The sequence below is a fragment of the Micropterus dolomieu genome, linkage group LG14 (genome assembly GCF_021292245.1).
Source record: "Micropterus dolomieu isolate WLL.071019.BEF.003 ecotype Adirondacks linkage group LG14, ASM2129224v1, whole genome shotgun sequence".
NCBI classification, from domain to species: Eukaryota; Metazoa; Chordata; class Actinopteri; order Centrarchiformes; family Centrarchidae; genus Micropterus; species Micropterus dolomieu.
The window spans coordinates 564,746-581,542 of NC_060163.1; the positions used below are offsets into that span (position 1 = coordinate 564,746).

General features: G+C 42.0%; 1 protein-coding gene across 1 annotated transcript; it reads right to left on the reverse strand.

The window, feature by feature from the left end:
• Positions 1-1,795: 1,795 nt before the first annotated feature.
• On the reverse strand, positions 1,796-15,866 carry rps6kc1 (ribosomal protein S6 kinase polypeptide 1). The gene is made up of 13 exons (XM_046069625.1): positions 15,667-15,866; positions 14,556-14,591; positions 12,619-12,739; positions 12,218-12,333; positions 12,028-12,121; positions 11,869-11,922; positions 11,358-11,780; positions 10,453-10,577; positions 9,888-9,986; positions 7,313-7,360; positions 6,616-6,748; positions 3,381-5,024; positions 1,796-2,475 (listed from the first exon to the last, which is right to left on the reverse strand). The coding sequence occupies exons 1-13, from the start codon at positions 15,766-15,768 to the stop codon at positions 2,351-2,353; spliced, it is 3,120 nt and encodes a 1,039-aa protein (XP_045925581.1). The 5' UTR covers positions 15,769-15,866; the 3' UTR covers positions 1,796-2,350.
• Positions 15,867-16,797: the final 931 nt, after the last annotated feature.

Genomic DNA, 16,797 nt, shown 5'->3' on the forward strand with positions numbered 1-16,797 from the left:
TGTGTACGTCTCAGAGTGCGTCCTGTGTTTTCAGCTACCTGTTATTCATCCTGCATATTTAAGAAAGATGTAATTAAACACATCACACACAATCTATCCAACAACCCTAGAGCCAAGGCATATGTTTAATGCAACAGCTTACGTCTATAGATATCAAATGTATGTGCACACATACACATATAAACACCCCTAACACACACACACACACACACACACACACACACACACAGAAGTGCTAAGTAGGGACATGGTGCTGTAGTCTAGCAGCAGTTTGTTTTAGGCAGCTTGTAAACAGCATGCCGGAGCTGCTACAAGAGTGCTGGAGGTAACACAGAGGTTACTGCACTACTTGCTCACTGTTGCACAACACCACACTCTACAGGACAGTGAGAGAACTACAACAAGATCCAGCTTCTCAAAACTAACTGCAAAGGTAAAAAAACATTTCTCAATCTCCTCCAGATATTAACCACTCTGCGTGTTAATTAAAATGTTAAATAACACTGTCACGATGATTACTGTAAGTATGGATCCTTTAGATGTGGTTCCTTTAACCATAAAAGAACAGAATGGAAAGAGCACCCTGCATATGGATTTCTGTTGATCTCTGAATCAAGAAAAAGCAGTGTTCATCTGTTTCAAGATTGGTTTGTTCACGCTTTGATTGTTTATTCATGTCTGGCTGTGAATGAGGCCCTGCATGCCTGCATAGAGTTGACCCCACATAAACATCCTGACATCCAAACAGACAAAACAAGGCTCCTAATTCATAAGTGTAGAATGAGTGCACAAGAGAAATCAGAGAAATAAAGTGTATTGGGCTCAACAATAAGTACCAGATTGGGCAAGTAAATTTAGCAACAAAGAATTAAAAACCATTGTTCTAGGGTAATTTATTACCACGCTGCAGCCTCTCCGCTGTTCTCAGGGGCTGACCTCCTCTACATTAACACATGGAGCAAAGTCAGCGAGCAGATCAGAGAGGTTGTGATGGAGATTACTCGATTAGGCGACAACTACGCTTGGTATTTTAAGTAAGTGCTATTAAACCTTTGGGAGTAAATAGTGACTTGGCTGATAGCGAATTGTTACAAACAAGCTAAAACGGAAGCTGTCTGTATGTAGTCCAACTGCTGGGCTTTGTTTGCCACGCAAGTTAAAATTTGGCAAATTCTTGTAAACATAGCTGCTGACTGAGACAAACCAGCAGCTCCCCTTTACCAGTGGTTACCTGTAGGCAGTGAATCGCATCACATGCAGAGGGAGGAGGAGGATAGGAGGAAGGACTGAAATGGACTTCTTCACTTTTTCCTTTAACTTTACTCGTATTACTAGTATTACAAGATCAGGTATATGATTTATTTAATTGATGTTTTAAATTTGTTTCTAGTGAGATACTGACTTTATATAGTGACTTTGCTGTCGTAAACATTACTGTTGCTACTCTAGAAAAAACATTTAGTTATGTTTAAAACATTTACTTCTAATCGTGTTATGAATGTATTCTTTTTTAAATAATATATATTTTTAAAAGTAATAATTTAGTAATGAAAAAGAACCAATAACAGAATCAATAAAGAACAAAACCAATACAGAGTATCTATCTATCTATCAGATAACATCCCTATGCGTTTATGATGATTTATTTATTACTTATTTATCGCTAAAGTAAAAAGCTTATTTAATAAAAGCAGTTAACTCCGAGCTCCTCCCGCGAGTAAACGGCGTAGTTGTTAGAGCATAATCCACACCGACTACGGGTGTTTATTTGTCCAAAAGCTGCAGCGCTGCTCCCAGCTCCTCTCCCCCAAGTTTAGCTGCTCTCCGCCAGCCAGTAGAATTTTAATCTCCCGCTCTGCCTGGCCCTCTCCACACAACGCTCTGAAGCGATCGGTGACGTGCAGACAAGCTCAACACTGATAGGCTATTGCGACTCAGTGTCTGGAGTTGAAAATATTCAACTCATGCAAAGGCCTTCGCATTGCACCTGACAGAAAATCGCGGCTCCACGCGTCTTTGCATTGACTTTGTATGTAAATGCACCGCCCCCAATGCTCACTTCACTTTTGGTCTGAAAGCACCTTCAGAGTAAACAAGTCCATCTCTGGGGAGAAGGAGAGGTACCTGTCACACCATTTCAATATGCAACAATGTTTGCTGCTTTGCATCTATGACACACTGTCTGATTAATTTACTTCATTATTTCTAAAGAATAAACATGACAATTAACTTTAGTATCATTTTTTTGATAACTGGTTCTAAATAAGTCAGTCTTTATAGGGGAAAGTAAAAATTTACTCCAGGCATGTATACTTCTGACCCATTTGCCTGGCAAATGGAAAAAAAAACATTAACTTTGAACCCTGACTTGTATGTATATCTCACCTGGTGCACAGTACATATTGGAAATGGCCTCTTTGTCATAGGACTCCTCCACGTCACTCCAACTACAAAAGTAGGTAAGCTGAACATGACCTGTGGAGACAGGAAGAAACAGAAAGTGTTCAGCTCAAAGTGTAAGTGTGAAACATTAATCTCATCCTCTACTTCTTGTCAACCCTCCACAGTCAAGTGTCAATCCGACTCGCTACTTTTCAAACTGTTTACTCACCTTGTGAGCACTTCCTTCCTCCATTCCTTTCTGCCTCTCTACATCTCTGCGCGAGCTTTTCAAGCACACAGCCCCTGCGATTACTCCTGTTTAGCGGCTACCCGTTAACACTATCATTAGAACTAATGGTGTCATTAGGTAGCCGTGGCCATTAGCCTGGGCTAGCCAGACTGATGCACCACACTACGCCGTTGATGGGCCCTTTAGAACAATAATTACCACCAGGGAGACGAAAACAGCCACTCAGCTAATTAGACGCTTGTTGATAACGAGGTGGAGAGAGATGATTGCAGGACGACAAAAGAAGAAGTTGAGGGGGAATCTGTGACCTCCTGGTAAAACAACACTTTCGCCTCTCGAAGAGCCTCCATTTTAGCAAATGGATTACATCATGGTAGACTGAAAGAGGCAGTCCCTCAGTCAACTACTGTCTGCTCTAAGAAAGGAATAAACAGAGATCTTGACTTCATACAAGTTATTTGTTTTTGGCTGGAGAAAACAAGCAAAAAAAATATGATCTCCACGTAGTACAGCAGCTTCAAAGGGATATGATTTTCTGCTTGGTGTAAGAAACGAGATGTCAACTACAGTCTATAGGATTTTCATTAGGTCTTTATTAACTGTAAACTTGAACTTAAAAATAAAAAATAATATATAAGCTTAAGGAGAGCTATGAGATAGAAGATACAATTGCAGAAAAAACTATTTTCCAATCTCGTCTACAGCACTGTGAGACAGAAAAAGGCAGTGGTTATAATGGATGTCAAACCTTGGTGGTCGAGCAGGATGTTGTTGGGGTTTAGGTCTCGACAGATGATGCCCTCCTGGTGCAGAGAATCCAGGGCGGTCACCATCTCTATGGCCCAGCACCGTACAAACTCCTCTGGGATACAAGCTTGGGATGCAGCCAGTAACAGCTCGTCCAGCTCCGCAAACAGCCGTGATACTTCTTTATCAAATGCGCTGCCACCTGCATTACTAATAACTATTGATGATTCACCATCAAGACCTGATAAACTCTCACTCAAGACTGCACGAGACTCGTTTGTGGCTGGGATAGAGCCTGTGCCGTTTGGATCTGGATCCATGTCAGTATTTACTCTGGCCTCTAGTTTCTCTTTAGGTGAGTCAGTACCTGAAAGGTCAAAGGGAAGGTCATTATTTTGGCATGCAGGATGAATCACCATTTTGTCAGAGGCTTCTTGCCCAAACACCAAGCTGCAGTCATCCCACACTGAGTTGAAGGGAGAGGAAGATGCAACACTGGTGTCACAAGTTGCAGAAGCTGTGCACAAAGATAAAAGCTCCTGCTCCAGTGGCTGCTCTTCTCCTTCCTCAGACTGGCTGTGAAGTTGTAAAACATCAGGCTGGATGAACTTCTGAGGAGAGGCTGTGGCCTCGAGGCCCAGACACACACCCGAAGTCTTTAATTCCTCCTGTAAAGAGTCTCCAGTCCCACTCATTACAGGCAGGTTGACCAAAAGGTCTGGTGGGTGACCCTCATCCTCAACTACTGCCTCTTTAAATGAAATGACTGGCACTGACTCATTGGAGCCTTTATCGCTACAGTCCAACCCCCAAGTCTCCAAGCTGTGGCCCTTCACCTCCTGAGCCAGCTCTGGAAAATCCTCAGTCACGTCCGAGCCCAGGTCAGACGTAGAAAAGAGGGGGACCTGCTTATGAGAGGGTCGCTGCTCTCCCAAATCGAGACAGGTCACCTCGCTTGCGCTGTCTTTGCTGTCAATACGGAAGAACTCCATTGGCGTGTGCTTGGACTGATCCAGAGACAGAGGCACAACAGGCGAGGACAAAGGACTGAACACCTCACCGTGGTCCTGTCCCTCGCCGTGGTATTGCTCATTGTCAAGGGTGTGGCCACTTTTGTCGGACGACTCTGTGAAAAAGCCAAGTTCCTGAGAGCTGATAGGTGAAGAGAGGCTGTCGTTGCTGAGCAACGAGCGACTACGTGAGGAAGGGGTGGTCGTCGCTATGGGCACTTCCAGTGACAGCATTTCCTGTTCACTCTTCCCTTCCTCCTCTTCTAGTGCATCTGGTTCTACTTTGTCTTGTTCGTACTCATTGCAAAGTGTCAAATAACTGTTGGTGCACTCTTCATCAGAGTTGGCTCTGGAGTCTGACTGGGCCCCGATTTGTTCGATAAGCCTGGGGAGGAGAACACGTTTCTGAGGAGACGTGATGAGGTCCTCCACTTCCTTCTGCAGCCCTGAAACTGAATCAGAACATGCAAGCGGCCCAGAACCAGAACTGGCTGAACCTACATCCAGAAGTGGTACAATATGTTGTGGAGAGTGTACCGCCGCAGTGTGGCTCTTCTGGATGAAAGGAATGTCAAAGCTCTCCTCTGGGCTGGAATTACGAAGGTACTTTCCAATGTGAGACCACAGCTTCCCGCCTGAAGATTAAGGAAACAGGGCATTAAAGACAATGGAAAAAATAGGGTGTATCCCATACAGTGGTAAGCAGAAATAATAAGAGGAGGAAGGAGGAATTGGAGAGAAAACTGTGCAATTTCTGGATAATTACAGCACATTTCCTCTGCAGGAACATTTCCAGGAATGTTTTTAGGAAATCAGCAACTTCACCTGTGTTTCAACCAGGGGTACACCTTGGTCTAAATTTAGTACCTAGGCCATAATTTCCATTGTCCAAAAGGTTCGTGCTACGGAGGTAGCACCACTGAAAGATGCTGACTGATTAAACACAAGTCTCAAGGCTGCTACAATTTGTGTACATCATTCATTCACACAGTAAGTAAGCACTGGGTGCCGGTGGTATCAACACAGGGATAGGGATGGTTTACTGATTATCATTCCAAGTAACAAATTTATGTAGTAGACTTCTAATCCACTCTTGTAGGTGTTTCAATGTAGCTCAGTTCTACAGCAGAAACAGCGGCGGAAGAATGACCTGTGGGCCCCTACGGAGAAAGAAAAATAGCTTTCTGCTATCTGTCTAAATTACCTAATATTCAGTTTTCAGATGCTGTGGAAAAGCAAATAGGATGTGCAAAAGAGACATTTAGTTCCTGACTTTGGTTTCTGGGGCTCCTCAGTTACTGGGACTATTTGGAAAAAGGGTCATTAGTTTCCACTTAGGAATGAGTAACCAAGGCAAACAAAAACTGTTATGATTGAGGTCAATTTGGCCAAATGGGGTTGGGGTGGATGTGTGCCTCAGGTTCCAAGTGTAATGTTAGCATTGTGACTTCTCTCTGTCTTACACACACACACACACACACACACACACACACACACACACACACACCTGTAGTGTGAGCAATTGGAAGCCAGCATCTGTTGTGTGTGATGAGAATGGATAGGGAGTTCACAGGGATGGTAATGATAGTGGGGCAGCTCGATGGTTTAGAAAGTAAAACCATCCACATGTTGTTTTGTCCAATGTCACTCAGGTCACTGCCTCCTACCCTCTGCATGTCTATCCTCATTTAAACCATCAGCTGCTAACAGCATCCTGTAGAAACATAAAGAGCAACCTTGGACTTTCTGAATCACAGAGCTAGGATAAGATTGTTGTGAAACTACTCCTTTTCTGGCATTTGATTCGCTTAATTAGATCATGTTGAACAGCCCCATATGATATTCAATACTGTCCACTAATATTAGCGCAGGACGGTTATAGAGTGTGCCAGATTGAATACGTTACAGGGCATTAAAAAATATTGCTGCATTTCATTATACGCACTCACCCACTCACATGAGCTACACACACATCCTAGAGTGAGTGGGATGTAAGGAGGCCCAGGTGTTGGCATAGCTAATGAAGCATGGCGCCACCTGGTATTCAGAATAATGACCTGTGACACACACCCATCTCTATCAAACATCTGTCTGGAACAAGGGCAGAGAGAGGGGTGGGAGAAGAAAGGAAGAGACATTAGGTGAAGGAGTGGAAAAGACAGTTGGAGGTAAAGAAGACAAAAGAGGGGAAACGAAACAGATGAGCATGAGATGAGTGTGTCTTACCTTCAGCATACTGCAGCAAAAGGAAAACTGTGTCTTCAGAGACAATGAACTTCCTTAGCCGCACCATGTGGGGCACAGAGTGAGGCATGATTGTTCTTTTAGTCCGCCCACAGTCACTGCTCTTCCTCAGACCCTGCAATAAGGAGGTAGAGGAAAAGGAGGTGAGTAAATAAAGGTAAGGTACGCAAGAAAAAAAACAATGTGCATTTAAGAACAAGGGGAGAAAAGCCAAATTAACCCAAATAAAGAGGACATGATCGGAGGAAGGTGAAGGCAGGTGTGTTTTAGTATGTGTGTAGAACAAGGTGTAAAGGAGAAACTTCCCATTAAAGAGGTGCCAGCTATGCCCCATGGCAACCCAAAGTCACTGGATTCATCAAGCCACATACAGTGCGTGACTTTAACAGAGCCACACAAATCTATCAGCGCTACACGTAAAAGTTCACATTGGCTGCGAGTGTGTGTAGATGTATGTGTGTGTGTGTGTGTGTAGTCATCTGTGCCTGCACTGTGCGTTGGCATCTGGCTCACATCTCACACCTGAGAGCAGAGGAGCTGACAGGGACAGGCACATTAGAATCAATTACACCGGTCACACACAGGGGCTTCTGGCACACTTCACACTTACAGTCAGGACGACAAGGATGCGGGGTGCACACAAACACACACACACACACACACACACACACACACTTACTTTTAGGATGAACGTCTCTTGTGTTCTCTTGTCCATGACCAAAAGAACCTGTGATGGAAGAGTGACATTAATTGCCAGGTATGAACAGACAATCACAGTACTGTAAGTGGTTACGTCCTCCAGTGCGATGTTGTTCAACGACCGGGTCAGGGTACACATAAGGGTCACTGTAAGATAAATGTAGGTCCCTAAATTATACTAGAAAAATTGGCAGTAACACGTCGCATCCTGCTGTGTTGACCCAGCCACATAACAATGACTAAAAGGAATCTATAAATGTCTGTAGTGTAACTACAAAAGAGGGGAGGGGTTCAATACTATTCTACAATGCTATAATATGCAATAGAAAAAAATAACTGACAGGTTAATCATTATTGAAAAATAAGTGTTCGTTGCAGCCCCAACATACACAAAAAGGGACATTAGGGATGCAGAGATTACCAGATTTTTAATCGTGCTTTAAAACGTCGGTTAATTAATCATAAAGGCTCCCAAACACCGAGTGTTTCTGTTGCACGGAACAAAACTGTGGCAACTTGCATAAAACAAAAACAAAGTTGCAGGAGCGGTGCACCAGCTTAAGTGTCGTGCTTATCAGAGGCTACTGTACACTGGCTAAACTATGGCAGAGGGGCCAAACTGTGAAGCTTTATTTCCACCAAAGAAACAGCTGTAGTCGGCAGTGTGGGAGCATTTCGGGTAGGCTACACTAAGACTGACCAGGGCGTTACTGAAGTTGACGGATCACCCGTTAAAAGGTTCCTGCTAAAAGAGTGAATAACTACATTAAACTTGATGCAGCACCTGCGGGATCACCACATAGCTTTGAACGCCTAAGAAAGTAGTCATCTAAAGACCTTCAGTCACTGAACATTTAACGTTACATCCTGTTGTCTTCTCCTGTCTGTGCTGAGAAAATGTTGCCAGGTGAAAAACACTAACATACATCAGGAGCTTATAGACTCTCAGGACTATAGGCTACCAATTAACTGCATTTCAGTTAACACTGCACTCAATTTCTTTCTCTCATTTTCACTAAAATATATGTATGGATGAGAGTTGATGACAGTAACGGTACAGTTTTGTCCCCTTCTTTATAACAATTTACCCTGGTGGATAAAAGTTAATATTCCTCTTATATTAATAATACTTACATATTATAGAAATATAAACATTAATCTAATTAAATATAAAATTAAATAAAAAAATCAACTTAAGTCATTACTAGTGTTGTGAAAATAATTAATACAAAATAATCGAGAAACCGTGATTATTTCTCTGACAATAATCGTACCAACAAAATCTGTAATTGTTATATCTCTAGGGACATATACGCAATCTGCCAGCCAAACGGCTGGTCATGCACATTTATGTTCAGATATAAAAAGGTGCACACATTTCTTGCTTGTGCTGCTAAATGTTTTGATTTTGGAGCGCATGTGTTCCTTGAAATACTACAGAGCGGTGCAATGCTTCATAGCAGACATAGAATTTCTAGCTGTGCCATCTCCAAATCCCTCCTTTCTTTCCATCTGTACCCCCAAAAGGAGCTCCTACCTCTCATCTCTCATTTCACTTCCTGATATCTTTATTTCCTCCCTCCTTCTCTCTGACATCTCCATTGCTCCTCTGCTCCCTCACCTTCTCAGGGGAGAGCCTGAGCATATGTGTGTGAACTGGTTTGTGTTTGTGCGTCGTAGAGTGCGTGCGTATGTTTTGTGGGTGCATTCTCTCCATGTGACCCTGGCTGGGACCAAACAGGTGCAGGCTAAATGGATATGAATGGAGCTGTGAGTAAACAGAGTGGCAGTGCTAGCCAGGGCGCTAATATAATTAAGACACAAACATCAGGGAAGGGGGGAGGGGGAAAAGAGAGGGGCAGAGAGGGGGGCAGTAGGGTGAGGAGCTGTCTCCATCTGTCCCTTCTGTCCCCATTAAAAGTGAAAGGAGGAAGGAGGAGGAGAAAGAGGAGAGGAAAGGCGGGCAATTTCAGGATAGCGCAATTTTCTGCTAATGGTTTTATTTTGCATTGTCTGATTTGTTTCTGACATATTTTGGAGTTTGCATGCACCTCTGTAGTGTAACACATGTTGGTATTGTGTCAACATTTTCCTTGGGGTTTTGTGTGTGTGGAGGATGAGCATCACTGATTCAGCGCTGTGTGCCGCTCTTGTTGTTGTGAGCTGCTTGCCAAGTCATTTCATGGCTGAGTGGTGAAGTTGCTTCGCCGGCAGCTGGTTGAGAGGACCAGCAACCTAAACTGACCTTGTGGTAGTCATAACTGATGCTGAACATACAAACACTCAGCCCGTACCATTCCATCCAGTAAATCTATTACACTTTATTGCTCCTGATTAAATAGATGGTCAAAGAAGGAAAGGACACAAGGAGGAGAAATCTGGAGATGGATACCATCAACTTAGAGTGTCTGCCAGACCTAAGTGTAATTACTTTGTTAGGACCACGATTACTGTTTCATTTTCAAATTAAGAATACTCCCTCTCCATTTTAACTATGTTAATTATTATTATTATTATTATTATAATATTAAAATAAATTGCAATATTAAACTGACCTTATCTATGACGCCCAGCACCCTGAAAGCTCTCAGCTCCTCAGATGGACTCTGCTGGCCTCCTCTGCTGGTGGACGGGCAGCACTGCGCCCCCAAAGCCTTAAACAGAAAAACCCAATTATACAGTTTTGTCATTAAATTATGGTTATATTCATTAGGTATCATGACATCGAGCAACAGTCAGCGTCACGAAGATAAAAAGATAACCTCTAGTCTGTGATCATCACAATTTAGACTAATACAACTAAATTGACTGAACTAAATTGCATGTTAAGGAAATCACTCATTTGTGTTTGTTTCTTTAAACGTGCAATAACTGATTTTTTTTAGCCACTTACTGGGCAGCACACACAAGTTGTTGGACAGCTAACCAATGAGTGCAAAAATGACAAAAAAAATGGGTTTAACGTGTTTCAACACAGACTTCCTGTAATGTTTTCATATGTAATAAACCCAACCACACTCTGATCCACTGCCTCAAGGTTTGAGGACCCTGGTGGATGCATGCATATAAAGCTAATTTGCATAATCTAACACAGACAGCATACATTTCCCTCCCACTCACCACTGTCTGTGTTGACCCTTGACCCATGTTGCTTCTCAGATGCTGACTGGATATCTGTTCTGCACGCATCAGATACTCTGCAGTCTTCTTCTTCACTGCCTCTCGCCGAGTGGGACTAGGCTCACCTGAAAAGAGGGTGACTGAGATCAATCATTTTTCTTTACAAAGCAGTTTTTATAGTGCAGGGTCAAAAGCTTCTGTACAAGCATTTTATTTACTGACTAAAAAGCACATCAGTGCAATGACTAATAAGCTAAAATAGCCACAAAGTAAATATGAAAAGTGATTTTGGTTTAGCCCCTCCACACTGAAGGGTGCAACGTCAGGGTCACAGGTTTTTATTGGTAAAGAGACGTTCCCAATGCCAAAGCAAGTGTGAAATAAAAGCATATACATAAAACAGAAGAATCCTCTCTTCTCCCAATGATGTTGCTAGTTTTGACACATTCTTCAATCCAGTTGTGTTGCCTGTAAAATATATCTGTTCAAGACCACCAGCGGTTCGCAAAACCACTTTGGCCAGCTTGCCCGTCCCCACATCCACAAACGTTTAGAAGCCCTGTTTTAAGGATTGTTTTAAAATTCTGGCTCATGTCTGGCAGTACTTTTTGATTTACTTTTTTGAAGATTTTCAATGGGTTCACAAGTAGCCATGACAAGTCTGACTTTGTCTGCGAAAAAGGTTTTATAGGTCTGTGACCCTGGACAGAGCTTCATGTCTGAATCTGGATGGGGAGACTACAATTTTTCAACAGAAACCCAGCACTGCAATTTGGGGGCAGTTTGAAAGATGTGGGTGTTCACCAGACAGGGAGGGTCAAATGTGACTACACTTTAAACCAGCTGTCACAGTAAAATACCATGTTATTTGTTTTGTCAGTAAAATAACTCCCTCCCAAACTGACCTTGCACTCCTTGCAGCAGCAGGTCCACTCCACTGCGATAGCAGGAGAAAGCTGCCTGGAAGTCCAGCTCTTTCTCCTTCTGTACAGCCAAACAGATGAGCTCACTGGCTCTGTCCAGGTAGTCTGACTTCACGTCCTTAGGGTTGCCACCGCTGGCTTTCTTCAGACTTCTGGAGAAGTGTGGCGTTTGGCCTGGCCAGCTGACCTCTGGGTTAGGGGCTGAGGAGGCAGGGACTGCGGCAGGAGACGGGGTGCGGCGTGTGTGAAGGGAGGGCAAGCGAGGGCTCCAGCTGTTGCTAATGTTGGTGGCTCCCCCCTGTGTTTGGTTTGGGGAGGTGCGGCCTGAGGCCATGCCATCATCAAGCCCAGCCAAAGAGTCTGTATCTACAGCCAGGGAGGTCAGGTCGCTGTCACTGGATGGGCCTGGGGAAGAAAACAATGCTAGGCTCAATACAGACAGATACACACTTCATATTAATATGAATTATTTTGATGCATAGACAAACCTTACCTCCATACTCAGATGTGATGGTCAAATCATCTGCACCACTGATGTCTTTTTGAACTGAAAAACATGTGAGCAAACATCTCTGAGCAAATACGAATTAACAGTCATTGTAAATTATGGGGAAGATTGTTTCTGAGGAACAGTTATTGTGTGTAACCATACCGTCAGAGCTGCAGTCTGATAAACTGTCCGCCAGGAACTCAGAAAAAGGTTCAGCTGGTCCAATGAGCTCTGAGCCGTCGTGGACCTCACCTCCCTTGAAAATAATGAAAAAAGTTGCAGTCTATTGTCTCTCTGAGAGTATGTTTGTGTTGCCGCATGTGTGTGTGTCTGTGTGTGTGTGTTTGAGTACCTTGAAGAAATCTTGGATGTGCTGACTACTATACAAAGCAGGGATATTGGCAGAGAACTGTAGCAGATCCTCGGAGCACTGTCTTCTTTCTTCAATTACAGAGTCATCAAAACGACCTGCACATGCATAAATGCATAGAAAGATACGCACACATAAAGAGCGAGAACGCCTTTAAGCAAGTGGTTACCGAGTAATAACACTGAGCTGTCTCAAGGTGGCAGGGGCATCAATACTTCTCCAGTCCTGAACCAAAAATATCAATCAGGAAAAGAAGACTCTACACAGCTATGTAGAATGCAAGCATTTTTAAAAAAAGACCAAAGACAAGCATTTGGTCTCTTTAAATTTATCACTTTTGTGTGTGTTTGACACAGGAGAATCAAGGGGGGTTAGTTTCTTACCAAAGACTTTGGCCCTGGCAAAGGGAGGAAACAGCTCCGACTGGCTACATACATTCTTGTGCAGCTGCAAGAGGTTCTGGTGAAGCTTCCGGAAATCACTGTATCTCTTCCATACTGTTATCTACAGAAAGAGAGAGAGGAAAGATCGATGATGACGGGGGAAGGCGGATTTTGTGGTTCAAGACATGGGAAGCTTCACCAAATGGATTATATAAATACAGCTTACCAAACACTGCTTGAAGAAGTAACTTTTTTGTACTTGTCTGTAAAAGTAAATGTCCGGGCTTCCGTAGTAATCTCATTATCATGTTTTTATTTTAAATATTTAATTAATATTAATTTATTTAATAACTGGATGATTCAAATATTCATGTCTTGTTAAAGACAACATTCGAAAAACTTAAACAATAGCACAAATGTCTGCTACTGCTCTCATGCAAACACATGAAACAATCTAACTCATATGACAAGTTACATTCTTCATTTCACCGACATCTCATGCAATAAAACCCTAAAACACAACAAGTCACAGTACTCACACACAAACATCGACGAAGTAGTTCCTTCCTCTGTGGGATAAAGCGAAACCTAAATACTAATGTTGTAATTGCTAAAATCCTGACCAGCCTGCTGCTTTGAGAAAAAATGGACTTAGCACTACTCCCAACCAGGAGCACTGCTCAATAATGGAGGTATGTGTTTTCAGGCAAAACTCTTTCACTGTCTCTTAGAAGCATGAGGGCCGTAATTGACATCATGCCTGCTGCATTAGCGCTGGTTCCAGGCTAGACTGCATTCCTCAGTGTGACTAATATAATAGAGCATGCATGTGTGTTTTTACTGCATGTTCATTGGTACATTTTGAGAAAGGGGGAATTGTTACATGTTCTGTTAAAACATTTTAAAAGACAAAACTGTTGTTTTGAGAGAAGATGTGACAGGCATTCCTTAATATATAATCTATGGCCAATAACAGCCGGAGAGTCAGTATTCTGACGTGAGCGGCAGTGAGCTTGGAACGTAAAAACAAAAGGCTAAATGAATGAATATGTGCAAAAAAGGAATGCAACAATTCTTCTGATGTAGGCCTATTTAATGGCTTATTTCTGACAACTTTTCTGGCCAAAAAAAGCTTTCCTTTATATGATCTCATGTGTAAGTAGGGCGGGGCGATATGGCCAAAATATATCGATAACAATTCTGTGATATTGATAATTATCACGATATATGTCAAATCATTATTTCTTTCAAGTTTAAAGGCTGATTTTTGCTCCTGAGTGAAAATTGAAGAAACCAGATGGTTAATTATGTGGTTAAACTTTTCTTTTTGGTCAGAATGTGACACTTTATGCCAAACAGAAGATTACTTAACAAATCTGACGTAGAACATTCAAAACTATTATGACAAAATCTTTTTCAACAAATTTGATTAGTAAATCTTTTTTCAGTCCCTTTTCCTCAACAAACAAACAAAGTGCTAATTTGTAAGTGCTAATTTTCAAATGAATTAAACCAAATATTAATTGACGAAATATTGAACATTAATTATATTGCTATTGAGGAAAATTATATTGCGATAATTACCATTACTGTTTTATTGCCCAGCCCTATGTGTAAGGAAGTGGACAGGAAATATAGAGCCACATACAGCTCACACAGTCTCTTACCACAAATGTACTTGTATCTCAACTTAATTTCATAAATAAATATTGTAAAACTGCACATTTTTAAATGTGTTATTATAGTGGTCTTGAAAGGCCTCAACACACTTAGTGCAGAGATAATAGATAGCTTATACTATATGTACAGAAGCAGTGCTTGTTTATCTTCCAACCCTGCAGGGGAAATTCCTTCAATCACACACTTTCAAGAAAGTCAACATTCTGCTTTGCACACTCACACAGCCACAACATAAAAACAATGACTGAATGTCTTACCTCTTGGACATCCTCTGGGTTCTTCCTGGAGATTATCTGTGTGGAAGAGGGAGAAGAGAACCCAAGGCTTTAGAGCCTCCGCGGAAGTGATTCCTATCTACATGTATAACATTCCAGTGCTGGTTTCTTGGGAGGCAAGTATGAGCAGGGACACAACTCTGAGAGTGACAATGAGTGCATTATATGGCGAATGACGGAGGTCCTGAGTGTAAGAACGAGATGTCACCAACATTCATAACAAGCAGGATGGCAGGCGTAGAAAAAGAAACTCAGCCTGTTCTTATTGGCTAATTAAACTGAGATTGTGCCCATCTATCTGTAAAATCACTTCAAGCACCAGTAACTGGAGGTCTGACAGAAGCGTAAATGAATAACGGTAAATGTCTATTCATTTCATCATTAGAAGACTTACATCGCTTGACCAACACCTGATCTGTGAGTTGTTGTATATTATCAGTAGAACCAGGGGTCCATGATTACAAATCAAAGGCTTATTGTCCAAAACTGCAACTTGAATTTCTTTCAGAGTATAGCAGGACCTTACTCTGGGAGATAGATACAGGGCCTTGACATTCCTTCATCCCAGCTTGAATAGCGGGTTTGATTTCATCATCATCAACGTTAATTACTTGTTTCAAGGTATTTCTCTGGAAAGCTGAGAGGGAAAACTTGCCTCAAAATAGAATGACACAAACCAACTGTCTAGCTAATGTTAGAGTCTGAACTGATTATTTTATGCTTAAATGTGCTTAACATTATCTCCTTAAGGCTCGTCTATTGTAACGCAACATAAACCACTAACTAGCTAGCTAGCTACGGTTAATACCAGGTTAACACATCGTTTACTTTAGGTCGGATTCAATCTGTCTGGCTAATATTGCGAATGTAAGTTAGCAACCAGGCAATCCAATGGTCGAAAAAAAACCAAATTGTGCTCACAAAAGTTGTAACCATAGCCAAATCATCAAGAGGTTAACGTTAACATTACTTGTGTCTGCATCATATTAGCTTGGTTAGCAAGCTAAACAGCTAACGTTAGTATACATTAACGCTAGCTAACAACACCTAGCATTAGCCGCGCAGTCAGACTGCCCCTCCTCCTTTTACTTACCCTTGCAGTGACTTTGTACACAGTGTAGCCTTTCTGGTGCTTTTTGGGATCTGTGACAGTATAAAACCGAGCAAGTTCTCCTCTGTCCCGCTGCGATATCATTCTGATAGTGGCAACATTTCCAAAGCTACCAGCCGGCTAGCCGTACACATTCATTCCCTGACAGCACAATGACAGGCAGGTAAATTAGTTACAGCGCCTCCTTCAGGGGAGCCTTCTTCTTCTTCTTCTTCTTCTTCTTCTTCTTCTTCTTTTGATTTGAGGAGCATTACCGCCACCTACCGGACTGGAGTGTGCAACAGATTATGTGCAGACTAACATAAAAACCAAATAAAAAAATAAAAAAATAAAAATTGAAAACCTATATCCTTTCCATTAATCCCGTTTCTTTCAGATATTTAATGAGATGCTTTGATATTCCCCATGCTTTATCCCCAAGGAGGTTCTCGACAGTGAACCTAAGCTCAGCTTTCTCTACAACTGCTGCTATTTTCCTCCTCGCCTCTACATAGCCTCTACACTCAACCAGCACATGTTGAATGGTCTCTATACTATTACATTTTACACAGTGTCCAGTTGGGTGTTTACCTATTTTATAAAGTGAATGGTTAAGCCCTGTGTGTCCTATTCTTAGACGGGTAATAGATGGGTCTCTGTCTTCCGGCACCCACCCAGTTTTCTTCCCAGATCAAGATGATTCTGTATACTGTAAAGATGTCTTCCAGTTTCATTTAGTTCCCAGTATTCTTGCCATATTTTTTGCATTTTCTCTTTAATGATTGTTTTAGCTTCAGATTTACTTAACGGAACTTGTATATCAACTGTCTTTGATTTAAGTGCTTGTTTTGCCAGAATATCAGCATCTTCATTTCCTTCTACCCCTACATGGGCAGGAACCCAAACAAAGCAGACAGTCCAGCCCTTATGATATAATCTACATAGAGAGCTATGAATACTAAATACCAGATCTAGCCTACAGGACTTAACAGATTTAATACTGGTGAGCGCTGCCCAGCTATCTGATGCAATGACCACCTTGCTTTCCTTATTTTCTTCTATCCACTGTAATGCCATCAAAATGGCCATAAGCTCAACTGTATATACTGATAGATGATCTGGGGTTCTCTTTTT